The 27573-nt window shown below is 37.0% G+C and overlaps 1 protein-coding gene across 3 annotated transcripts; it reads left to right on the plus strand.

Moving 5' to 3' along the window:
* On the plus strand, positions 1–27483 carry ENDOU (endonuclease, poly(U) specific). 3 transcript variants are annotated; one of them, XM_074225682.1, is made up of 10 exons: positions 2–166; positions 6398–6520; positions 12859–12921; positions 13670–13816; positions 14130–14301; positions 15641–15840; positions 19126–19239; positions 19878–19987; positions 22751–22893; positions 24596–27482. In XM_074225682.1, the coding sequence occupies exons 1-10, from the start codon at positions 112–114 to the stop codon at positions 24714–24716; spliced, it is 1248 nt and encodes a 415-aa protein (XP_074081783.1). In that variant the 5' UTR covers positions 2–111; the 3' UTR covers positions 24717–27482. The 3 variants fall into 3 exon arrangements, with proteins under 3 accessions (XP_074081785.1, XP_074081783.1, XP_074081784.1); XM_074225683.1 differs by having other exon boundaries at positions 3–166; positions 13670–13804; positions 24596–27481; XM_074225684.1 differs by lacking the exon at positions 12859–12921 and having other exon boundaries at positions 1–166; positions 24596–27483.
* Positions 27484–27573: the final 90 nt, after the last annotated feature.

The raw sequence follows: 27573 nt of genomic DNA on the forward strand, positions 1-27573 counted from the left end.
CACAAGCCCTGAGCCTTTAAAAGGCTCAGTCTAGGAGAAAGGCTCATTTAGAAGTTGTGGAATTTCTCCTAGAACACGAGAAAGCCTAGCAGTCAGCTCCTCTGATGCATCATGGGGACCAGGGACCTCTTGCTCATAGTCCTTATCTGCAGGCTAGCCTGGGCTGGTGAGTACTTGGGAAAAGGAGAGAATGTAATAGATATAGGTGGTAGAAATAGAAGCAGAAGTTAGAAGAAGAAAAGCATGGGGGGAGCATGGGAAATATTGCAGTCAAAGTAGACAGTTCTACCCTAAAATCAGCATCCTCCCTCTGATTATTTTCTTAGATCCGCATGTTGGTCTAAAGGTACTTGGATGCCTGTGGGAATGGAATTATCATACAGGAGAGTTGTGCTATTCTAAAAAACACCCCTTGGTCATTATTGGATCATTGGATCATTAGTGATCTATAGAATCTATAGATCTATAGAATCTATAGTAGCAGAAGGGAATATATTGTGTTATTATGAGTTGATGGATCTACACTTCTGCTACTATAGATTCCTATATTTGAGATGTTTGATTATCTTGGTAATTACCCCTACATTGACTTTCATGTGAATGATGAGACTGGGAACTTGAAAATCTCTCCAGAATGGTCTCAGAAAGACTTGCTGGGACTGTGACTAGGACTGTACAAATGGATTTGCAAATAGAAGAGCCTGCCTCAAGCCCAGTGTCTGATTGTAGAAAGTGTTACTAAGGAGAAAAAAAAACTTTAATAATCCTGGGCACTTTCTGAATTTCTCAGGCTTTACATGGTTGGCTACTCGGGGGGTGGCAATGAATATTAATAAAGGGATCACAGGTAGAATAGTGAAGAGGATCTCCCTCTTCCACAACTCGGGATGCTCTTCTCTTCTTTAGAGAGAATAACTAACTATTTCTGACCTCTTCCAATTATTCTGCAATTTTCCTGGAGGGCAAAAATTTTCTCTTCAAGGAGGGCTAAGACCAACCAGGATGTGAATGAGGAGGCCTTAGAGGAGGGCAAGGCAGGATCTGATCATCCTAATACAGGATAGGATTCTTGACCTTCCTTCCCTTTTCTGCTATTCCAAGTAGCTATCAAACCTGAACAAAACCCTAAGATACAGAAATGTTCATATCCCTCACTTGACTCCATGTTCTCTCAGGTGCAGAGTCATGTAAAATGTGTTGAGAATCCTTGGCTAAGAGACTAATACTTTGGAGTATTAAGAGAGGAGATTACAGGATGAATTGAGCCTTCCTGAATAGAGGTAGGGGATAGTTAGTTTTCCTTCCTTTAGGCTCTGGACCTTGTTCAGCTTCCTGTAGAAGGAATAAAAATGCAGAGGTCCAGAGGTAAAACTAAAATGCTCCTTCTATGTGAGTTAAGTGGATCTGTGTACACCATTTGTGGGATTTATATGTGTATCTCAAGGATTTCCCATTTGTCAATGGAAAAAGAGGCTCCATCTTTGTTTATACTAGAAGCTATACCAAAGTGTCAGAAATATGAGGAGAAAGTCTATATAACCCCAGGAATTCTATGCTGCCAACCTATGAGTTTCATTTGTATACTTTTGAGGAATCATTTTTGAGGGAATTTGGATGGAAAGCTAAGGTCTTGAAAAATTAATCTTAAAGGAGCTTGTGTCCATGGAAAGAAGAGTCAGGATCCTCAGTGAACCACAAACATATAACATCTGTATTCTGATCCAGGAACTGAAGGCTAGAGATGTAAAGACACTAAGTGCTCATTCAGGTTTAGGACCTTAAAGCTAAGTTCCCTTTGGTGGGTGTTATTGAATTTTCAGAAGATGGAATTACTGTTGGACCAGCCTAAGGAAATCAGAAAGATAACAAGGTTAAAATGTTTCATCAGAGAGTAGAGGGAAGAAGAATTGAAACTAAGAGAAAGACAGACACATATATACATACATAGAAAGAGTGGAATAGATAGAAAGAGGAAGGTGGGGCAGTGATTCATGTGTCTCATCTAGTAAGCCTGACATAAACAGAACCAGAATTAGGTAGAAGCTGGGTGGAAGAATTAGAGTGAATTAGTCAGTATGACTAGTTCCTATAATCCAGTAACACCTTTGCATGTCCCAGAATGGCAGTGGGAGGATCCTCAAACCCATTCTCTCCTCCCAGGACCAAAATTTGGTTGACTTTAGAGACCAAGATTGCTAATAAAAAATGTGAAGAATCAGTTACTCCAGAGGATCCTCCTGGGCACCAAACACAATTGTATTTCTAGTGATGAAAACCAATTCAATTTGGTCCAATGGGAGCTTCTCTAAAACATGTCAATAGAATTGTTAGTGTTTATGTAGTATTTAAGACTTGCAAAGTACTCCACTTGCATAATCTCATTCTCTCAACAATCCTGAGGCAGATAGCATTTAAGTGACTTGTTCAGACTCCCCCCTACCAGCCAGTGTCTGAGGCAAACTCAGCTCTTCCTGATTCCTTGTGACTTTTTCTCTATTCCCTGTACCACCCATCTAACTTCAATTTCAGGTTTTTCTCAAACTGGCTGTGGTAGCTGGAATTGAATGGTTTCATTTCTCAACTGAACCAGTTTATCCTGAACTCTTAATTTTCCCCCTTCTCTTCCTTGGGATCTGGGTAAACTCTTTCATGGGCCTGGTGCTAACCTGGCTACTACCAATTCTTAGATATTTCTCCCTTATATTTCTATATTTGTGTCACAGTGGATACCCAGTTCTAAAGATCTATGAGTATCTTCCAGACCTGAAACTCCTAAGAGAAATAACCTTAGACCCAAATCATCTTGTAGGGAAAAGTCACTTGCTTCACAAGATTTGATCTTACAGATCTTTCATCAATTTTGTTATATTGACTTTTCTTTATAAAATGTGAAAGAGATTTTCAGGATCCCAGGCTCAACAGTTCTGGGATATAGATGGAGGTATGCTGGTAAATGTTTGACAACCATTCTTTAGGGAAAAAATGTACCCATGACTCTTTTTGTTTGATCTACATGAATAACATTTTCTCCATCCCCTGCTTAAGTTTAGGTAATCAACAAAGTAATAAATAGCCCTGACTTTGTAGTGCTTGCTGATGATTTCTGAGTTGTAAATGCTCATACTGAAATTTTAACAATCAGCTCTCTGGAGTTGATAAGCAGGATAAATAACTAAAGGTTGTGGTTTTTTAATTTTTTTTTTGTTTCACCTAAAGAATCATGTTCAAGAGATTGCACTGAAGAATACAAAGGGAGGCCACTGGATTTAGACTATTAAATTAATGAATTCATATCCTCCATTCAATCTGGTGGTTTTATTCCTCACATATGGCATGGCACATATGGCATGCCACTAAAACATAGACATGTTTTAACCTAGCATGAATTTGAACTGTAATCTTTAAATTAAACCAGATTTAAAACTAACTCCTAAGGCAAATCTTGCCATTAAATAACTCCATTAAATAACAAACACAAAACAGATTTGATTTCATTTGATTTTAATTTCTAACCACCTCAATAAACTCCAACCCTGCACTTAATCCACTGCTGATGGTTACCAATTCTTTAAAAGCATTGGCATTAAATATTTTATACACACTAACAGTAGTTGGATTAATGCTGCAAGTTTTGTTGGAGCTAAGTAGACACAAAAAGGACAGTGCTAAGAGCACATATGGATTCATGGACCCCTTGCAATAATCCTAAAGCTCCCTTAGGAGATGGTAGCACTCAGTTGAACTTTAACCAAAAAGCTAGCTCATCCCATACCCTAAACCAAAATATAATCCCAAACTCATTTTAGCACTGTACTCTCTAACTGTAAACTCTTGGTCTAATCCTGTTAGAAAAATACTCTATTCTGTTCCCATCCCTAATTTTAGAAGTGATCCTAAATTTTTACTACATTTAAAAAATTCACTCAAACCCAATTCTGATAATCACTTTCATATCAAATCCAATTTTAAGCCAAATCATGATCAAAATTCACATCCAATTGAGTCACTAAACCTAATTAATCTCTATACCAGTGGTAACTTTAGCATCAAACTTAATCCATAGTCCTAATTCTAACAAAAAAAAAATCAAGAGTCTAAATCTTGTTTGTTGTGGTTGGGGTTGTTTTGGTGGGGCATTGGGGTTAAACGACTTGCCCAAGGTCACCCAGCTATTAAATATCAAGTGTCTGAGGCCAAATTTGAACTCAGGTCTTCCTAATTCTGGGACTGGTACTCTATCCATTGTACCTCATAGCTGCCCTACAGGGCATAGATCTTAATCCTAACTTCAATGATAATCTTAATCCTAATTCTGAACCACACCCCAAAATTCATACTTTCCCTAAGCATTAGGGTGAGTCAAAATTGAACCACAAGCTGAAGTACAGCCCTGACTAAAGGATATGGGCTAACTCTTTTACATAAAGATGGCAATGGAGATCCACCTTCCTTAATGGATCCCGATGAGTTGCTTTTCCAAACGTGAGCATGGATTTTTGTGGATCTATACAATTACTTCTTGTAGGATACCAATTGTGGGAGAAAATACATACATACATGCATACATACATACACATTCACGTGCATATATGCATATATAAATATATACACATATATGCATATATGTGTGTATTATATAAACACACACACACACACACACACACACACACACATATATATATATATATATATATATATATACTGTACATCTGCACAATAAATAACTGATTAGATTTAGGGAGGTAGTCTGTGGCAAAAATCAGATCTTGAAATGAATGTGGAGCTTAAACTAATTGGATTTATAGGAACAGCTAAATGGCACAGTGGATAGAGTGCTAGTCCTGTAGTCAAGTAGTTCAAATTTGACCTCAGACATTTACTAACTTTATGACAGAAACTGAGTTTCCTCATCTGTGAAATGAATTGGAAAAGGAAATGGCAAACTAAGAAAATGCCAAATGGGGGTCATGAGAGTCAGACATGACTAATTGACTAAACAACAACAATTAGAATGATAATGACCCTATAACTAGAACTAATTATAATTTCATATATTTTATAGTGCTTTAAGACTATAAGTAGAGAAAGCATCTTCTCCTTTGTGACTGTATCCCTTACAGCCCAGTGAGGAACAATACAAATGCTACCTTAGTGCCAATTAGAGTTGAATGCAAGCATTACCACTTTCTGAGCTCTGCCTAGGTATAGACCTAGGGAGATGTGGCTTCCAAGGAGTTACAACATCTCTGTGAAATAGGTAGTATAAAAATTATAATCCTCATTTTTAAACAAGGAAAATAAGTCTCAGAGAAAGTCTTATTGGAAATAAGAGTTAAACTCACGCCCCCCAATTCCAAATCCAGTGTCCTTGGAATTAATTGTACAGCATGGGAGACACTGGTACAGGACCACCCCAGCATGGGGTGCCCTCATCAGTGAAGTGCTGTGCTCTATGAGAAGGGCAGAATCGAAGCAGCTCAAAGGAAACGTGCCTGACCTGAGATTGTATTGGGCTGATAAGCCACAACTGTAATTTGTCTGTGGTAGAGAATTCTGAGATTGTATTGGGCTGATCAGCCACAACTGTAATTTGTCTCAAACATGGTGATATCATTTTGAACTTCTTCAATAACTAAGGACAAGAACTACCACCTTGCATATAATCCCAACTCGAACTACAGCATTAAACTGTAGCTCAGACTTGAATTTTAATCTTTTTTTTAGGTTTTGTTTTTTTTTTGCAAGACAAATGGGGTTAAGTGGCTTGCCCAAGGCCATACAGCTAGGTAATTATTAAGTGTCTGAGACCAGATTTGAACCCAGGTACTCCTGACTCCAGGGCCAGTGCTTCATCCACTGTGCCACCTAGCTGCCCCTTGAATTTTAATCTTAACCCAGCCTCTAACCCATGACATATCCCATAGACTAAACCTAAACACAAACCAAACCTTCACCTTTTCACTAACTCAATTTCAACATTAACCCTAGCCTCAAATCTAATATGGATCCTAAACCAGAATGAGACAGGAGGCATGAAAAGGACAAATGAGATGGCATGTATATTTCCTATCCGGAAGAGATGGGATGGAGGATGTGTAAGGAATAGAAGGGGTAGAAGAGAAAGGAACAAGGACAAAAAGGGGGTCTTGTTGGGATGAAGTAGTATGGATGAAACAAAGGGGACAGAAAAGAAGAAGTGGTTAAGGGGGAATTGATATTGAAGTTCTGAAATCGCTAGGAGGATCTGAGCATGGACATATGAAGTTTCTGTTGGGACCACCTTTTCCTTTTGTCTCTGAACCTTTCCTGGAGTCCCTGGAACCTGCTGCTGTGCAGTTCTGGTCCAGTGAGAATGGTGGCACTACCAGGCTGACCTTGTATCTCTTACTGCCCATAGGGTCAATGGAGTCTTGCGCACACCGCTGTGAAGAGAAATTCAACAAGGCAGCTGATTGCCAGTGTAACCATCAGTGTGAGCAGCACAAAGACTGCTGTGAGGACTACGAGCAACTGTGTGCAAGTGAGTCACTCTACAGGTGCCCAGAGTTCCAGGCTAATGGGGCACCATTTCCTCTCCCTGTCCAGGACTCATTTCTGACTTGGGCAGCTAGTGGCTCAGCACACACTTCTGGGTGGGGTGGGAAGTCACTGAGTCAGAACATGGGCAATCAGGAACCAGTACACAAAGATCTTGGGAGGAGGAGGCTCTCTGTCTAACCCAGATACATAAAAATAAGAATCCCTTACTTCTAATCTCGGAGCCTAGAACTCAGCTTCCACCCTTTGTGTCAAGTCAAGTCTTGTATTTACCGAACAGAAAATGAAATGAGGACAAGTCCTCAATTGCCCCTCCCATCTTCCATCAGACTGGTATTTTAAAGTTCAGCAGTTCCCTTCATAAGTTATTCCAAAAATTCAGCAGCAAGTTTTTAAGAAGTCAGGACATATTTTCTCATAAAAATAAGGTTACATGTAGTGAGTAGGTTGCTAGGGAATTCCATAAAAGCCCTTTTAAGTAAAAATGTAGCTAAATTACAGCTATGTTTACCTTTTCAAGAATGTCTATTGCAAAAAAGTATAGCATATTTGTAGTTATTTAATTGTGAACCTAATTAAGATGCAATTTAAAATGATGTGATATGTTTTTTTGTTTTGTTTTGTTTTTGCGTAGTTCTCTTATTATACTTCCTACCTCCAGTGTATGCCCTCTCCAAATCACACACCATTCTCTGTGGCATATTCCTCTTCATTTCTCTAATTCACTCAAAAACTTTCAACAATTCTGTATTGTCTTACTATTTAATAATAATAATAATAATAATAATAATAACAATAATAATAATGATAATAAATATTTATTTATTTAGCATTTACAATGTGCCAGGTACTAGGCTATGCCTATATGATTTCATTTGATCCCCACAAGAAACCTGGGACATAGGATATTATTATCCTCATTTTACAGATGAAGAGACTGAATCAAACAAATCAAATGACTTGCCTAGGGTCACACAGCTAGTATATGAGACCAGATTAAAATTTAGGTTTTCCTCACACCAGTAGAGCAATTTTGCCACCTAGTTGCCCTCAAGTAGATCAAATAGACCATTGGGAGTCAGGAAGGCCTGACTTTGAATCCTGCCTTTGACATGGATAACTGAATGATCATGAACAAGACTGACCTTAGCTTCAAGTTTTCTTATCTGTAAAATGGGGATAACATAGTACCTACTTCATGGGGTTGCTCTGAGGTTCAAATGAAAAATGTTTGTAAAATATGTTATTATTTTTAATGATGGTGATTCTACAATAGGTCTCCAGTCCTTTTCTAGTCTTATCTCCTATTACTCCCCTTCATGGAGTATAGATATTTAGTCAAACTAGACTATTCTCCATTTTCTGTTTTCATTCTGTCTCCATCTCTACTTTTGTTTAAACTGTACATCATTTCTTGGTTGTACATTTATCCCCCTCTCTGTAATTTAAAGCTTTGATCTTTGATGGAAAACCAACTCAGATGCTCCATCCTCCATGAAACTTTTCTTGTATTTGAGCCCCTCTTTTCCCCTCTTTTCCCCTCCACTCCTTCCCAGTTATAAAGGGATCTTTGTCTCCTCAAATTTCTCCCAGGACTTTCTCCTAGAACTCCTCAACTTTTCCCTTATCATAATTTCTTTCATATTACTGTTATATAGAGCCTATAGACTCTAGAACCTCTGTTCCCAATTCTCACTCTCATAGACAAGTCACATCTTCCAGAGTAAGATTAGTTATGTTTTACTTCAGTATTTACCAGTACCCCTTAGAGTTTGAGGATGGGGTAAATCTTCTCTAATACCTTTGACTTCCAACTCCCATTTCTATGTTTTCTCCCTGATATCAATTACAAACAATTAGAGCTATCAGTTTGAATTAAATAATGAACAACAATTAACTGTTAGAAAAGGATATCTAATTAGAAGATACAACAGAAATAGAAACAAAGACATCTCTCTTACCCTAACTCCTGAAGGAATTTCACCTTTGAGTCCTTGAAAAGAGTGGGATCAAGCTTAATATAGCTACTATGAACTTTTGTTTCACCAAGTTCAATTCTAAAAGTGGTATTATAGTCAATGGATGGATGGATGGATGGATGGATGGTAGATGGGTAGATGGATGGCTCAATGACTGTCTTCCTTCTCAATTGCCTTTGATCTGTGTTGAACGAAACAGGTCATCCAGGACTTCACTCTTTATCTCTGACTCCAAAATCTGGCATGGACTCCAGACCCTAGAAATCTGGTGGCTTACTATTCTGACCTTTCAAAGCTCACAAGGTTGTACCTATCCCCAATATGTCTTCACCTAAAAGTAATGATGATTATGCTTATGCTTCATTTTTCAAGGAAGACCTTGACATCAAGGTCATGACAAGCATATGAATTGGATTTGAGTGAGGGGATGCTGTGCTAAGCCTCACTTTCTCCTCCAGGGCCATCTGAGTCCAGTGGTCAGATATGAATCAGGATGGCAGGAGATGGCCCTGGATGCAAAGCAATCAGGGTTAAATGACTTGCCTAAGGTCAAACAGCTAGTAAGTATCAATTGTATGGGGCTGAATTTGAACTTCATCCTCCTGACTCCCAGGGCAATGATCTATTCACTGCACGTCTAGCTGCCCTGAAAGAACAGAGGCCTGTATTCACACATTACATGTCATTCTTGCATGTTTTTTCCACAAGAACAGTAGCCAGGCATGAAAGACTTATTTTAGCCAATGAATATATTTTGAATGAACTCAGATGTCAATCAAAGGTCCATTTCTTATGCTACATGGTTAGGGAAGAGTACTGGAACCACTTGGAGAATATTTGCTTGTGCTCCCAAGTATAATGTATGGGTAGTTCTATGTACTGAATACTCATAAGAACTGGGCTTTGCCATTCTCATTTTATACTTGTATAACTTATTTTGCATGACTTATATACCCTTGCCTTTTTATTTTCCTAATTCCTTTATGGTAGGATCTGTGTTACACATGATGGTACTTAGAAACAAACTCCTCCACTGATGAGTTTTCCTTTACCAGAAAATTCCATTAAGCTCTAAGTAATGACATTTACTAAAATAACATCATAATAATAGCTATAAAACATACCCCCCCCCAAATTCCTCTCCTTATGAAATCCCCACCCTGGGCAGAGAGTTTCTGCAGGACAGTTTACTCAGCTGGTTCCTAGGGTCTACTCCCTTCTAGAATTTTACTTAAGTTCTCAGATGACTCTCTTTACTGTCTCTCTCCTTGGAGCTGAAGTAGTTTCTGTGTCTCTTTCTCCATGTAGTGTTTGTATCTCTGCTTCTTGCTGAATGTAGTGTTGCAAGATGCCCTGGCTTTTGGAGTCAAAGAGGAGAGGAAATGCCTCCCCAGGATTCCCTATTACCCTCTAGAATAGGGGAAAGGATCTCCTCTTCAAGGGTACTTCTTGGTTGGACTCTGTTAACAGTCTCAAACTCACTACAGGATTAGAGTTATTTATAGGCCTCTAGAGATGGAGTCCTTTTTAGTCAGCCAACAACAAAGTCTCTTCCGATTCAATTAAGGAATCTGTTTGCACTTCATGAAGGTGTCACCACATATGGTGCACTTCATGTAACAGCTCATTAACTTATCAGTCCTCAGAAAGGCCATTAGATTGGTGAAGTGCTTAGACTGATGGATCTGGAGTCAAAAGACTTGAGTTTAAAATATTAAAAATTACTAGCTCTGTGATACTGAGCTAGTCATTTGGCTTCCTTGTGTCTATTTTTTTTTTTATCTATAAAATAGGTACAATACATGGCTTCTACTTTGAAGGGTTGTTGTGAGGGTAAAATGAAATAATACTTTAAAGTACTATATAACTACTACTACCTCTAGTGGTGATAATTAGTAGTAGTAGTAGCAGTAGTAGTAGTATCATTACCACTGCTATTTACATCTGGCTCTCTAATGGACTAGGAAGCAGTTCAAAACAATAAACCAAAACACACACACACACACACACACACACACACACACGCCTCAGTTTCATCATCTGTAAAATGAGGATTGCAATAGCATCCATCTTCCAGAGTGGTTGTGTTTATTAATGAAATAATTATAACTGAACCCAGGGCCTAGCATATAATAAGCATAATAAGCATAGCCATCATTGTTGTTATTATACATATATATATATATATATATATATATATATATATATATATATATATGTATATGTTTGCTCTCCACTCTAGCCTCATTTTTCCAGCCCAACTCCCATCCAAGATACTCTGAATTCACAACAAAACAGAGCCTTATCCCAAGGTTGTCCCTACATGGATTTCTTCAGGAAAACAATGCTTAGGCGCAATTCATGTCTAAGGTTACCCTTAATGTGAGTAACAGGGTCCTTCTGCCTTTGGTCTTCTTGGAGGTAGATGTCTTATTTAGGAATCTCTAAGTCAAAAGATAGAGAAGTTCTTCACAAAATTGCTTTCCAGTATGATTGGATCACTTTATAATTCCACCAACAGTGCATTAGTGGGCCTACTCCTCCCATTTAAAATAATTATTCCTGCCACTTATCATCTTTAGCAATTTGTTAAGGAGGTCAAACTTTAAAGTTGTTCTGCCTTTCTTTTCTCTTATTATTAATGATTTGAATAATTCAAATGACCATTTACAGTTTACAATTTTTTGAGAATCATTATTCATATTCTTTGACCATTCTATTGAAACGTAGATTTTGGTTTTCTGTATTTCTGCTGTCTGTATATCTCAGGTTCTTATTGGTTCACAACTCACTCTTGACCACAGATTGGAAGATTTTTCAGAGAAGAATATTTCTTGACTCTCACTAAACAAGTATTAGGAAGTAGCCTCAGTCACTGAGGACCAATCAGAAATTCTGTGTTCTCCCATCAAGGCCCTAGGTCACGTCGAGCTCCTTTTTCTAAGAAAATTTCAGATTTTGAACTCCCAACAAGTTGAATAGGGGCTCATCAAAATGAGTCCACCTGATAAATTTCTCTCTTTTTTTTAAAGGTTTACTTGAGTTTTATAATTTTTTCCCTTAATCTTACTTCCCTCCCCCCACCCCCCACAGAAGGCAATTTGCCAAATTGAATATGATGAGAGAGAAATCATATCCTTAAGGAAGAAACATAAAGTATAAGAGATAGCAAGATCAGACAATAAGATAAAGGTAATAGTCCTTGGTCTTGGGGCAGCTAGGTGGTGCAGTGGATAGAGCACAGGCCCTGGAGTCAGGAGTACCTGAGTTCAAATCCAGCCTCAGACACTTTATAATTATCTAGCTGTGTGGCCTTGGGCAAGCCACTTAACCCCATAGCCTTGCAAAAAGTAAAAAAATAGTCCTTGGTCTTTGTTCAAACTCCACAGTTCTTTCTCTGGATACAGATGATATTCTCCATTGCTGACAGCCCCAAATTGTCCCTGATTGTTGCACTGATGGAATGAGCAAGTCTATCAAGGTTGATCACGACCCCCTTGTTGTTATTAGGGTGTACTGATAAATTTCTCAATAGTGTGCTGGAGTCAACTCTAAAGGGCTGAAGAGAACCAATTGTTAAATTTTCACTGTGAGCATTTGTAACTTAGAAATCCATAAGTACTACAAATCAGGACTTGATTTATTGTTTTGTTGTTTGTCTATACTTAAGAAAGCAATCAATAAAGTATTAATAATGCAAATTAAACTTTAAATTGTATTATGCATGCATTTATTTCTGGAAAGTCAGTTGTTAAACATTTATTAGAACACCTATTCCTTTGCAATACATAAGATGTCTGAAAATCAGATGTTTATAATTTGAGAAGTAGATTACAAGGTATTGTTTAGTTTTTTTAATTTAGTTTGGTTATTTTTTTATTGAAAAGCATTTCGTGTGAAGGTATTTGATTCTCCTCAGGTTCACAAATAAACATTTCTACCAGTCTTTCTTTTTATGTAATAGACTGATGAGTTTTAAGTAAATTAAATTTTTGTCATTTAAAAACCTTTTATGAGGATTCTAAAATAAATTTCTAAAATGAATAATCATCATATAAGTTATCATTTGTTTGTGTTCAGTATTTCATTTCAAAGTTTTGTATAAAATAAGGTATTTTGTTTTCTAATAGAAGTTATTGTATAAGATACTTTCTGGCTTATTTCAATGATTCATTCTTTCATGTTTCCTACTTCTGTCACTGTCATTTTCTGTCCTTTTATTATCTGATCTTTGGTAACCAGTCCCTGACACTTATTCATAGTTGGACTGGACATTCTTAGTGAGGCTGGGAAGGATAACACTCAGGGGAATGGTTTGTCACTTTGTTTTTATGTCCTTTAGGTCAAGAAGAGTCCAAAAAAATGGAGGCAGAATGGGAAGAAAAAGAAACAGCCCCAGCCAGCAGTAGGTTTCTTTACTTCCCTGAAAGTTCAAAAATCCCAAATTTCTAAGCTTTGATATTAAAGATGTAAACAACTTCTGGAAAAGAAGAGGCAGAAAACAAAGGGCAAGTGAGAGAATAGTGAGGAAAATGGGAAGGGAGGTTGCATTATTAGCAATAGCAGGGTCAATTTTGATGAAGTCAGAATGTACTGGGTTGGGTCTCCAAATTTTTGCCCCACCAGTGTTAAGGGTTCTGACCTCCTGGAATTGGAAATAGAATAGGTCTTAGGCAACTGGGACAGAATCAAATTCTAGACTCAGATTCTAGGAAATTTCTTGTAGGATCAATGAGACATTCATTGAAAGGGAAAAACAAAGGAAAAGAGCATCAGGAAAAATGAAGTTGGATATCAAGATATCCTGATTGAGGAATATGAGCAATATTAGACTGATTTTTTTTTCCTGGAGATTCTTGAACTTTTTTTTTGTTTGTTTTTTGCAAGGCAATGAGATTAAGTGACTTGCCCAAAGTCACATAGCTTTAAGTGTCTGGGGCAGGATTTGAACTCAGGTCCTCTTGACTCCAGGGCTGGGCACTGCGCCACCTAGCTGCCCCTCCTGGAGATTTTTAAGAAGAAACAATTCTTCTTACCTTCTTTCTTTTCTGTCTGTGGTGTTGAGAGAAAAAAATAACTTCTAGTTGGGTTCAAAGATAAGCTTGTTTTTTAGAACCTGTTTACAACTAATCCTCACCTTCTCATCATTTTAGATGTGTATTTGGCACCTAATTCTTGTCATGGCCGTTGTCAAGAAGCCTATGACCAACACCACCCATGCCACTGCAATTCAAAGTGCCAGAAGTTTGGGAACTGCTGTGAAGATTATGATAGTCTGTGTGCCAATGGTGAGCCCCTCGGTAATAACTTCTAATCATACTCTATCGAGAGAGAGAGAGAAATTGCAGAAGAGGAAACTGCTGCTTTGGACAATATATATGATCCTACACAATAGGATCTTTGTGTATATATATATATATATATATATATATATATATACATATATATATATATATATATCCAACCTTCAGAAAAACTAATGATGCAGTCATCCCCCATGCCTGCTCTTTTTTCCCTTTTTTGGTAGTATCTCAGAGAGAATGAACAGAGAGATCTACCTGCTTTGAATCCTTCTCTTTAGCTCTTCCCTATTCCACTGTTCATTTCTCCTAGATGGTTTCTCCCATAGCAGCGATGCCATCACCAAGGAAGAACTCCTGACTATCTCAGAGAAGATCTACAAGGCAGACACCAACAAAGCTCAGAAGGAAGATATCGTTCTCAACAGCCAGAACCATATCTCCTCCTCTGAGACAAATGATCAGGTGGATCGAAGTCCTGAACCGTGAGTCTTTCTTTAGACTTATTTTTTCTTATTTATTTATTTGTTTGTTTATTTATTTTACTTATTTATTTCCCATTCCTATTTCTTTTGAGCCTGAAGTCCTATCTAGAATCTCCAAGTCTTTCAGCTGAAAAACAGAAAAGTAACTGTAAATTAGATGGGGGAAGACATTTAAGGGAAGTTGTATTCCAAGACTGTATTTTAGAGAGCTCTTCTTTTTGACTTGAGTACAGAAGCATAATAAAAGATCACTGGGCAGCTGAGAAGAAACCACTGAAGAGACAAAGGATTGTCTAGCCTCCTACTGACAAAGTGAAAGACAGAGTGAGCTGAGCCTGGGAGGCCCACTAGCCCCAGGAATCTAATGAAAAAAGGACTGTAAGAATTAAAACTCTTAGGTTCTCCTCCCATTTCCTCTCTCCTCCTAGTTAACTCTTGGGCTAGTCCTTGCCCTTCCCCCTTAATGGACTGAAGACAGTCTTAGCCCCAGAGCAAGGGCTCTAGACTTAGAACTAAAGCTAACTGCACTTGCTCAGTCCTGACTATCCTCAAAGTTCTGACTTGTCAGTCCCTTTTGTTGAATCATTGAAGGCAATGATATGGGTGAAAAAGGAATTGTCCAGATTGTAAAGCTTGAATCAAGTTCTAGTTCATCAGACTACAGAATCCAAAAAGCAAGGTGGGAGGCAGGAAGGGAGTTCATGTAATCTGGTAGTATGCACAGTTTCTCTGGGTAAACATGTCACACTGGGGAGCAGCAGGTTTCCAGTGAATAACAATTTATACCAATAGAATTCCTTTTCAGGACAGACTATTATATTCTGGAATGTTACATATGATAGTGGGGGCTTAGGTAATCAGACACATGTCAGAGAAAGAAAATGCTATGGAGCAGTGGGATGAAGGTAAAACTTCTATGACCCTGAGTCTTTGAGAGTTGATGGTATCCAGCGATTCCCTGGGGCTCTTCCCAGGGAATTTAAAAGTTTCAGGATGTTTTGGGGGTAGAGTAGATTTCTAAGTAGATGGAAACTAGCCTAGGTGTGGTGAAGGAAGGAAGAACCCAAGCCTAGTGTTTGTGATGAATGCTTGTAAATTATTCATTGGTTCAAGGAGAAAGTAAGATGAACAAGTGAATTCACTCTTATGAGAGTGAGTGGCATAAGATGGTTATTTAAGGAAGAGAGTCAGAGTAGGGGGAGTGGAGGGCAAGGAAAAAAGTAGGACTTAGGACAATGCATACCTGTAAGAGATAGTTCATAAGCACCAAGCAACAATTTCTCTGTTAGGGGGTCATAGTTTTTGACCTACTATTCTAATTTCTCTTGATGTTGCCCAGGCTCTACAGCTACGTAAATGAAGAACTCTTCTCCAAACCAACCTATGCTGCATTCATCAACCTCCTCAATAACTACCATGCAGCAACAGGTCAAGGGGAACATTTCAATTCCCAGCAGCTTGCAGAACAGGACACCTTCCTTCAAGAGATAATGAAGACAGCAGTCATGAAGGAACTCTATAGTTTCCTCCATCAAAAGAGTGAGTGAGCCCCAGTTCTTTGGTAATACAAAAGGAGAAAACCTGGAGAGGCAACAGAGAAAGGGCAGAGGGATCTTCAGAGCAAGTGGACTCTAGCAAAGATCTAAGAAAAAGGGTCAAAGAGAATATGGGAAATAAAAAGATCCAGATACTATAGAGCTGAGAAATTGTCTGGCTTTCAAAACTTTCAATAATCAGTATATAGCTTATCCATTAGAATGCAAGCTTTCTCTCTCTCTCTCTCTCTCTCTCTCTCTCTCTCTCTCTCACTCACACACACATACACACATATATATGCAATATAGCTTATCTACCTTCTCATTCTTACTATATGATAAAACTCCAAAGCAGAAAATTCAATAGCATCTGTAACTAACTTCTGAGATCTTCCCCTCCAATTCTGCCAATTAATTTCTATCACCTAATCTGAGGGAAATAGAATCTGGAAGATTAAAATTATTGGGAGAGAATGGCATGGAAGGATATTCAACTAAATCTCCCCCAAAAAAGTCTAATGAAGAAAAGGTTGAAGGTTTTCCTCCCAAATTCCCTCCTTCCCTCCTAGTTAACTCCCAGGTTCCCTCCTTCCCTTCTAGGTAACTTCCCTTCTAGATAACTCCTGGGTAAGTCCATGCCCTTTTGGAGTATCTTTTAGCTGACTTGAAAAGTTGGCTACTAACCCACATAGCCAGACTGTCCTTGACTTAATTCCCCTTTACTAAGCAACCAGGGAACCCTTCCACAAGAGATGTTCTAATTTGCAAGAGCTTTTACTGGGAAACTAAGGAGGTGGGAGGGATTTCAAAAGAAACAGACACAGGAAGGAAACTCCTACACAGTACAGGTTCCTGACACAAACTAAGCCTAATAAAGCCAAAGGTATTTTTGTTTGGCACAACTTTCTAAATCAGAGGTCCTTTTCCATTTCCCAGTTCTTTCCTGTCTCTCTTTGTCTCAAAATAACAAGCTCATTAGCCATTACATGTCCTGATATTCTTGCCTCTGTAAATTGTCTTCTCTACTGTTATGGTAACCTAGGACCCAGACCTAGGTTATCTGAGGGGTTGCCAACAAGAAAATGATCTCCTTTTCCTTCCATTTCAAAGGGTTCTGCTTTTTAGAACTGCTACACAACATCTTCTCCTTGCAGCATAGTATAATGGAATAAATTTCAGATTTGGAGTCAGGAGATCTACATATGAGTCCCAGTTTAGTCATATATTGACTGCATGGTGGGGAGGAAGAAAAGGAATAGCCATTAATTCTGCTCTTACTGTGTACCAGTACTTTACAAATATAACACATTTGATTCTTACAACCACCCTGTCAGTAGAGGCTATAATTATCCCTATTTTTCAGTTAAAGAAACTGAGGCAAATATAGGATAAGTGATTTGCCTTTAGTCTTATAGCTTATAACCATCTGAGGTCTAATTTGAACTCAGGTTTTCCTGAATCCAGGTGTAGCATTCTATTCACTGCTCTTTTGGCTCCCTTGTGGCCTATTTTTCTGATCCTGTTTGTTTTTTGTAAAAATGAGAATGACAACATTCAAGCTCTTATTGCAAAGAATGCACTTGTAAATCTTAAATTGCTGTGTAAATATCAGTTATTGTTATTATTTTTTTGGTGTGGACTTGTGATTTCATCTGTGTAGGGAACCCTATTTTTATTATTATTATTTTTCCAATTATATGCAATTACATTTATGGTATGCAATATAAATTCCAATGCAATTTCCAATTACATACATTTTTATTATTATTATTTTTTTCCAATTACATCCAATTACATTAAATACATCATTCATCCTTTTGCAAGCTTTCCACTTTTTTCTATCACCTTTTTCTTCCTTCCCCTCACTCTATGACAGCTAACAATCTGATATAAATTGTACATATACAATCAATCATGCTCAACATATTTCCATAGTAGACATGTTGTGAAAGAGGAATTAGAACTGGGGGGGGGGGGGGACCATGCAAAAGAAAAGAAAAGAAAAGAAAAATTTAAATATGCTTTGCTTTGCATTCAGACCCCATAGCTTTTTTTTTCCTGGATGTGGATGGTATCTTCCATAACAGATCTCTCAAGATTGTATTTGATCACTGAACTGGGTTTTTCTCTTGCTTGGAATGTTTCCTAAATCCCTCACTGTGCCCCAGGCCATCTCCTACTATATTCTTCAAAGCCCATCCCAAATCTTATCTCCTTTATGAAGCTATGAAGCCTTACTATATGTGAGTCCATATAGTATAATTGTTTATTTAAAATATTTTTCCAATTACATGTAAAATTTTTAATGTTCATTTAAAAAAATTTTTGAATTCCAAATTCTCTCCCTCTTTCCCCTTCCCCTTCATTGAGAAAGCAATCAATTTTATACAGGTCGTACACTTGCAGAAAACACAGACCAAAAAACCCAAGAAAAATAAGGAAAGCAAAAAATAGTATGCTTCAATCTATATTCAGATTCTATCAGTTAGTTCATTGGAGATAGCATTTTTCTTCATAAGTTCTTCAGAATTGTCTTAGATCATTTCTGAGAATTGCTAAGTCTTTTACAATTGATCATCATACAATATTGTTGTTACAGTGTACATTGTCCTTATTGTGCTCACTTTAACCTACATCAGTTCATGAGGCTTTTATGAAAGTATCATATTTAGCATGTTTATAGTATTCCATCACAATCATATACCACAACTTATTCAACCATTTCCCAGTTGTGGTTATTCCCTCAATTTCCAATTCTCTGCCATCACAAAAAGAGCTACTATAAATATTTTTGTACATACCGGTCCTTTTCCTTTCCTTTTATCTTTTAATCTATTTGGAAATCAGATCTAGTAGTAGTATTGTTAGATCAAAGGATATACATATATATAATATATATATATAATATATATAAAGTTTTTTGGGCATAATTCCAAATTGCTTTCCTGGATGGATCAGTTCAAGATTCCACCAACAGTGCATTTGTGTCCCAACTTTTCCGACTTTCCCTACAGTCATATAATTGTTTAGAATAATATATTGTTTTCTATGATGAGATGTCTCTGCCATTAGACTATAGATAGCTTGAGTGGAGGAATCTTTTTTTGATATATCTTTCCCATTCTCTATAAATCTAAAGCTATACTTAGTATACTTTCAATTAATATTCATTGCTTAATCAAATTCCTTGAGCATCTTAATGGTTTAAACCTGAGATTCTTTTTTTGACAACTAATATCTGATTCATGTCAATTCTCAGGTTCTGAGTTGTCTGTGTTTATTTCTTCAGACAGATACAGCTCAAAGCAGGAATTTGTCAGTGACCTAAAGAACATGTGGTTTGGACTGTATACCAGAGGTGATGATGAAGGTGACTCCAGTGGTTTTGAACATGTTTTCTCAGGTAAGGACTCTGTTTGACAATTGTGGGGAAGGTGGGTGGGAGAGTACTTATTTCTTAAAGTCAAGGGTCTGGGGGACCCAACTCAAACCAGAGGACTAGAAACCATGCCAATGGGCAAGAAGGAGTTTTTTCCTGCTTCTTTTTGTTTTCTTCCTCAGCCAGTCCAAGAGGAGAGTTGGGGGCTATTTTGAGGCAGTCTCTCCCCTGGAAGAACCAGTCATTTTAGTGTCTTAACTTTTCAGTTTATAAAGTTAGCACAAGAGTCTATGATTATCTCCTCTCCCTGTTTCCTCCAGACTATCTGTAAACTACCTGATATCTATAGATCCAAACCTTATGACACAGCCAGAGCTCCTTTCCTTTGGAGAACTGGAGTAGGCCTATTCCAGGAGAGGGATTATTCTGAAAAGCTTGAAGCCAATGTAGATAAATATAAAGGAAGGGTTTTCCTGTGAATGTGGGCTGTGGAAGATTCTGAGAATGAAAGTTCAGAAAAGTTGTGGAGACTGTTATCTGTCTGGAATGGAAGAAAACTCACTTTCCATGTGGGGATCTAGGCATGATGAGCCCCATGAAGTCAAAAATTCTTGGAATCTCAGAAGGTGAATGATCAACCCTGAAATTTTTGATTGCTTTAGGTGAAGTGAAAAAGAGAAAAGAAGTATCAGGATTCCATAACTGGATCCGCTTCTACCTGCAAGAAAAGGAGGGTCTGGTCAACTATTATAGCCACAACTACAATGGGCCGGTAAGTCCTGAGGTTTGTTCTTATAGAAAGAGAAAACCTACTGAGTGACCCCATTACCTCTCTTTTCCCCCTCAATCTAAAGATGCCAAAGCTGTCACTGTTATCTTTCTATAAGCAGTACATTAGTAGGGATGGTAAGTCTGGCTGACCTCACATCTTATCTACCAGATGAGAGCAGACTTGATTTGAGGGCTCTCTGTGATGGGGGAAAGGAGGAAAGGAAGGAAGGCACATGGTATAGTTGTTCTCTTTGTTTCACTTCAAAAGAATAAAAGCATAAGCACTGCAAGGGGAAACTGGAGATTATTTACTCAACAAATAGTTACAGTTATTAAGCACCTAATGGATGCCAAATCATATGCTAGGAACTAGAGTAACTACTGCCCCAGTTAAATAAGATTCTGTCCTCCTAGAGCTTATACTCTTATCTCCCTGCTAGGGACATCTTCCCCTTTAGGGTTCAAATGGCACTTTTTATGTCCCACTGGTAATAAATATGTAAGGTAATATTTTACACCATAGTTTTGTTTTGTATATATTTGTTTATATCATCCTCCCTATTAGATTGTAAGCTTCTGGAGGGCAGGAACTCTTTTTGTATTCCTCCTGCTTAACACTGTGCCTTTGGTAGGTGCTAAATAAATGTTTATGGATCTATGATTTAAATGTTTATGGATCTGTGATTGTCAATCTAATAATGTAAGCTCCAGGTTTCTGGGTTGAGTTTTAAAGGATAGGTAGAAATTTAGCAAGTGAAGTCAGGAGGGAGAATATTCCAGACATAGGAAACAGTGTGAGCAAAGGCACAAAGTAGGAAATTAGGAAATATTCTAGGGACAGAGAAGAGGCCAGTTTGACTGAAATAAAGATTACAGTGAAGAGAATACCATAAGAAAAATCTCCTTAAAGGGAATATTTATTTTAAGAAGTTGTGGTTTTTATTATGAATTTATTCGCCAACAAATATAAACATTTCATTATGCAAAAGAAGATTATATATGAAGTTATGAATTTCTATTTCATTTTGTTGGGTTTTTAAGTGTATATATATTAAATTTGACAAGATAGTATTTTTAAAATGCCCTATTTGCTTGTGTCCCTTTATGAACTTTTTATTTTCTTCTGTGTTTTTAGTGTTTAATTCTTTTTTCTTTTCTTTTTTTCCCAACTCTAATACTACCCATTAACTCACTCCTTAGCCCCATAAAGCTTCTTTATTTTTTATTTTTTAGGTTTTTTTCAAGGCAATGGGGTTAAGTGCCCAAGGCCACACAGCTAGGTAATTATTGAGTGTCTGAGGACAGATTTGAACTCAGGTACTCCTGACTCCAGGGCTGGTGCTCTATTCACTACGCCACCTAGCTGCCCCCTTCTTTATTTTTTAAAGAAATTTCCCTTATAACAAATAAGTATGGTCAGGCAAATTAAATTCACTTAACTGCTGGGTATGAAAATACAGGTTTCATTATGAATCTCTATTCCATAGTCTCTATTTCTTATGCCAAGAGTTGGGAACCATGCTACTTCATCAGTCTACTATTGATAAATCCCTATGATTGGGGATTGCATTGATCAGAGCTCTGAAATCTTTCAAAACTGTTCTCTTTTATATTATTGGGTTTACTGTGCAAATTGTTTCCCTGGTTATACTTATTTGATGCCAAATCAGCTTATATAAGTCTTCCAAAGTTTCTCTGAAGTCTTCATATTTATCAATTCTTTTAGCACAATAATATTTCAGTTTTTTCAGTCATTTTAGAAAACATTTTCTAGTTCAGAAAGGAAAACAAATGGATTGTAGTTATCCTGCTTTGTTCACTCTACTTTCAGAGTCTTTCCTCCCAGAAAGTGAAGTTTCTAGAAACTTCAGCCTGCCAAAATTAACTGGTATCTTTATGCTTTATCAAAGAGTATTTTTTAAAAATTTGTGCCAGGATATCTTAGGAAAATAGTAAATTGTCTTCACTTTTCAAGTGTGAGATTGGAAGTATGTAATTGTTTCACATGAACCCAGGCTGTAAAACTGTATTCTTGGTTCATACTTCATAGTATTGTCACACTCCTGTCTGCTGTGCCACCTGGCCACCCCTACTACTACTACTACTACTATTATTATTATTATTATTATTATTATTATTATTATTATTATTATTTTGTTTTGTTTTGTTTTTTGCAGGGCAGTGGGGTTGGGATGCCCAGGGTCACACAGCTAGGTGATTGTTGGGTGTCTGGGGCTGGATTTGGGCTTGGGGCTCCAGGGCTGGTGCTCTGTCCACTGTGCCACCTGGCTGCCCCTATTATTATTATTATTATTATTATTATTTTAATTTTTTTCTCTTTCCTTTATTGCTCATATGGGTCTAATTTTGGGGAAGGGGGTATTATGTTTACTCTTAAACAAGAATATTTTAGTAATGTATAAAAAACATCATTTGTACAAAAATAAGAATAAATAAATAAAAATTTGAAAAAAAATAAGTATCATCTAAGAGAGTAGGAACTGGCACTATGAAACCATTACAAAATAGGAACTGGCACTATGAAACCATTACAAAATCTCAGGAATACTAATATTTCCTATGAACCATGATCCATTTAAGGACCTCTTAACTTAATATTGGCATATAATGAGTGCTCATTTGATTTGGGTTATTTTGATCAAAAATAACATCCCCATCATCTCCTTCCCTTACTTTATAGAGCTCAGATAGGCTAATTCTCCCCTTCCCCAGGCTCATATCCTTCTTCCTCTTTTCTCTGCAGTGGGACTCTTATCCTGATGTATTAGGAATGCAATTCAACTGGAATGGAAGCTACAAAGAAGTAGGAACAGCTTTCATCGGCAGTAGTCCTGAGTTTGAATTTGCTCTGTATTCCTTATGTTTCATCAGCAGGCCTGGTAAAGTGTAAGTACAGAGCTAACTAAGAATATTAGAGCAGGCTGAGGAATATTCAATAGTCTTCACTATCAGAAAGGGAGGTTGGAAACCTGGGTTCTAGTGTCCACAAATTGACTCAGGGACTAGGTGTGTAAATAACTTTCTTAGAATCTCAGAGAACCTGGGATTGAATTCTATTTTTGCTGCCTCTGACCTGTGTGCCCTTGAATTAAGCTACTTCACAGAATCAGTAAAGTTTAGGGATGGGAGGAACCTCCAGTATCATCTAGTCTAACCTGTACCTAAACAAGAATCCCTTTTACAGCATAACCTGAAAAGTGATCCTTCCCTTTCACTGACAGATAGTCTTCACAATTTTTTTTAGTTTTGGGGGGGAGGGCAAGGCAATGGGGGGGGGGTTAAGTGACTTGTCCAAGGTCACACAACTAGGCAATCATTGAGTATCTGAGGCTGGATTTAAACCCAGGTCCTCCTGACTCCAGGGCTGGTGCTCTATTCACTGTGCCATCTAGCTGCCCCCAGATAGTCTTTTAGATATTTAAAAGCAACTATCATGTGCACTGTAGTAGGGGTGTACTGGAACCAGCTCAAAGCAGCCAATTGTTAAATTTTCATTGTGAGCATCTCTACCTCAGAAATCAGAAGACTAGATTTATTGTTTTGTTCATTGTTTAAATAAAAAACATTAATAATTCATATTAACTTTAACCCCCCCACTGAAAGCTGATTGTTAAATATTAAACAGCATAGATTAGAAGTTTTTAGCCCAATGGAAACTCCTTCTGCCAGTTAGATTTAGATTTCATTAAATCAACCCCGCCCCAATTCAAATATATTTCATTTAAGAAAGATTTTAAGAAAGATTAAAAAGCTATCTTAATCTCTCCTTAGTGTAACAAAGGAAGTTATAAAACATGTACATGATATGGATAATAAGTAGGATGAACTAGAAGTCTTTACACAAGGAGGTATATTAGATTTCTTGAGTATCCTTGTTGTTGTTGAGCCATTTCAGTTGTGTCTGACTCTGTGACTCCATTTGGAGTTTTCTTGGCAAAGGTACTGCAGTGCCATTCCTTCTCCAACTCATTTTACAGATAAGAAACCTGAGCAAATAGGGTTAAATGACTTGTCCTGGGTCATCTACTTAAGTGTCAGAGTTCAGATTTAAACTCAGGTCTGATGCTTGCCACCTAGCAGCCTAACATCTTGAGTATTACCAGGACTTTATTTCCCTGGCCCTGCTTCTTTATCTTCATAATGAGGGGATTGAATTAAAAGACCATCAAAATATCTCATGGCTCTAAAATTCTAAGAATCTAAGGAACTATGAGATTCTGTGCAAATTATTTAACATTAGGTCTTCAGCTCTAAAATTCTACAATTCTCTTTCTCTATTCCCTTCCTCCCTTACAGAAAGTATAAAGGTTCATGGATTGAAACGGTAGAAGAAATTGAAAGTAGATAATAATAATAATTAAATCATAATATCTATATAGTGCTTTCTTAGCTAGCCATCAGGATTAAAAAGGCACCAGAAACTGTGATCAAAGAAAAGTTTTACATTGTCTTCTTAGATATTGTAAAACAGGAAAGATTCCTGTTTCTATCGAGTTTGCTACACTGTAGCCTAGAGTCAGAGGAATAAAGATATCAGAGGAATAAAAATAGTGGAAGGAATTTGATTATGTGATTTTTCTCTCTATAGGTGCCATTTGAGCCTAGGTGGGTACCCCCTGGCCATCCAGACCTATACCTGGGATAAAATCACCTATGGAAATGGCAAGAAGTACGTTGCTACAGCCTATGTTGTGTCGCCTAAGGAATAAGAGTCCTGGGCAAGGATCTTTCCTGGAGAAAACTCCAATGAGAAACACTGGAGTCATATTGAGCTGTGGTGCTATTTGATCCTTGGGCTAGAATTGAGAGGTATTATACATTGACCCATTTGAACTGGAGTTTTCTTAAGGAAAATGACTGTGAGCAAAGATACTCAAACCCCAAAAAACTCAAAAAAAGAAAAAGAGGAAAGATTTAAATTAGGGAGAAAAAAACACCACAACAACAGAATATTCAGACTAATGTCGTCTAGCATGTTTGCAGTGCAGACTAGAGAATAAGATCTGAGTGAAACGTGAAGATAACTTTTTTATACCAATATATTATGGAACAAAAATAATAATATTAATAATCTATATACATATACTAGATCATTCTACCAATACATACCTCAAACATATTGAAGTACTCAACTAATAAACCATATTAAAATGGATAATTAACTCAAACAAAATTATCACCCACAATTATCTTGACATACTGATCCACAATATTTTTAATAGCTTAATTATACCAAATTTTCATAATCTCCAAACTGCGTGAAACAAAAAGTTTTTACAATTAAAAAAAAACCTAACAGAGGAGAATAAAATCACACAGGAACAGAATGAGGTGCATATGATCCCTGTCTACTATAAGATGCTTCAGAAAGTCTACATAGAATGACCCTACCTCCTAATACTTTTTTTTTTGCAAGGTAATGGGGGTTAAGTGGCTTGCCCAAGGCCACACAGCTAGGTAATTATTAAGTGTCTGAGGCCAAATTTGAACTCAGGTATTCCTGACTCCAGGGCTGGTACTCTATCCACTGAACCAACTAGCCACCTGCCCCCTCCTAATACTTTTATTCAACTGCAAATAGGAGTTATTTTGTGTACCTTGAAATAATCTGTAGAATAGTAGATGTAAAAGAAAAAATAGCATGATATTATCTGCCTTCATCAAAAAAATGAGAATGAGATGATAATAAAAATAAATTTGCCCTTATCAAGGCCAATCCAATGTTGTGTTGATATGACAATGGAGAAAGATTACACATTCTGAAAGAATTGTTTAACATTTTTTTGGAGAAAGCCATTTAGTAGGTAGTCATCCACTGACATCAATTGAGAAATGAGAATAGATTTCTTTCTTTTTAGAATAGATTCCAATGGATTCAAGAGTAGACAGAACCATAATGGAGTTAAACAATTTCCCTAAAAAATATCATTTTTGATATCAATCCAGTCTTGGTATTATGTCAGTGGCATGGTGTTAGAGAATAGTTTTCCATGTAAACAGAATACTAAAGTATTTTTCACATTTAAAGTAGCATTCACACAATACTTAGTTTATTTTTATAAATGTGCAATTCATGAACATATGTACAAGTAAAAATCAAAGGACTTGCAATCCTCAATAAAGGCAGTTTAAGTATCACAGTAATTTTTTTTGACATGTTCAATAATTACCAAATAGACAATAATTTGCTCTTTATATTTCTGGATTTCTTAGCCCATACTTTTTGCTCTTCAGATAACATATTATTTCCTTATGTTTATAGTTTTTTTTTTCTCCCTGTGAGACAAGCTGTGAATGCTTTGTATAAAGGACATAACCTGCATTTTGAATGTTGTTCTCATGTTTTGTTAGTTGAAATGTCATGCCCTCTGTTAAGAAAGATGAGATTAGGCTCATGACAGAGGAAACTAAGAAAGTGTTTTCTTCTTTATCTATGTGCCACTGTGAAATGTTTGAGTCAATGATTAAATAGCTTATATGTCCTATTGCTTTCTTTTGTCATAATTCTTCTCTCTTTCATTATACTGACAGTACACAGCTTTCCATTTCTATTTTGATCCAATGCATATTTTCATTGTATTGGATTTCTTATAACCATAGATATAAAAGTTGTCCTTTTCCTCCTTCTTTGGCAGGAGCCCCTCTCACCTGTAATTTCTTTACTTCTCAGACCTCTGTAGTAAAGTTTTTCTTTGATTGATGTTGAGTTGCTGTTGGTTGTTATTATTTTGAATTGTTTTGTTTTGTTTTGCTCTGCTTTGGTTACTTGTGTTGCCTGAGATTTGCATCCTTATTTTTTTTTTTAGATTTTTCAAGGTAATGGGGTTAAGTGGCTTGCCCAAGGCCACACAGCTAGGTAATTATAAAGTGTCCGAGGTCGGATTTGAACCCAGGTACTCCTGACTCCAAGGCCGGTGCTCTATCCACTGCACCACCTAGCCACCCCTGCATCCTTATTTTCAATAAGAGTAGGAATCTCAAATTTCTGCTATATTTTTGTTTTCTGAATTCTCTTTCTGGTTTTTTTATTACTTTTAATTGGGCAATATACCATTCAAGTTCCCTATTCCATGTCCAATCAGACATGAACAATATCTTCTAATGCCTTTCTATTCAATAGCTCCCTCAAGTCACTACAATCATGATGATATTTGACATGTGTACTTATGTATTTTTATTTATCCATATGTATTCTTTAATAGGTCCATATTTCCTCCTGTTGCAATAGCTTCTGCATATGCCAAGGACAGAGCCTGGCACCTAGTAATCACTTAATAAATACTTACTGATTAATTGAATGTGTTCATAATCTTGAAATGGCTTACACTTTTGATCATTCATGCTGATTATCACAAATAACAGATTTTTAAAATTACTCTGCTTGGTAAATAACATTTGGATATGTCCTCTTCACTTCTGATCTATATTATCCAAAGTGAGTCCACAGTATCACAAAGATTCAGATCTCTTGGCCCACAATAGCATAGAATTGGTCTTCAGCTGTAGGTCAGAATCCTTTCTTGTTCAGATTACCTGCTGTTGAAAAAATCTGTTCTATTAAAAAGT

This window comes from Macrotis lagotis, chromosome 2, assembly GCF_037893015.1.
Source record: "Macrotis lagotis isolate mMagLag1 chromosome 2, bilby.v1.9.chrom.fasta, whole genome shotgun sequence".
Classification (NCBI taxonomy): domain Eukaryota; kingdom Metazoa; phylum Chordata; class Mammalia; order Peramelemorphia; family Peramelidae; genus Macrotis; species Macrotis lagotis.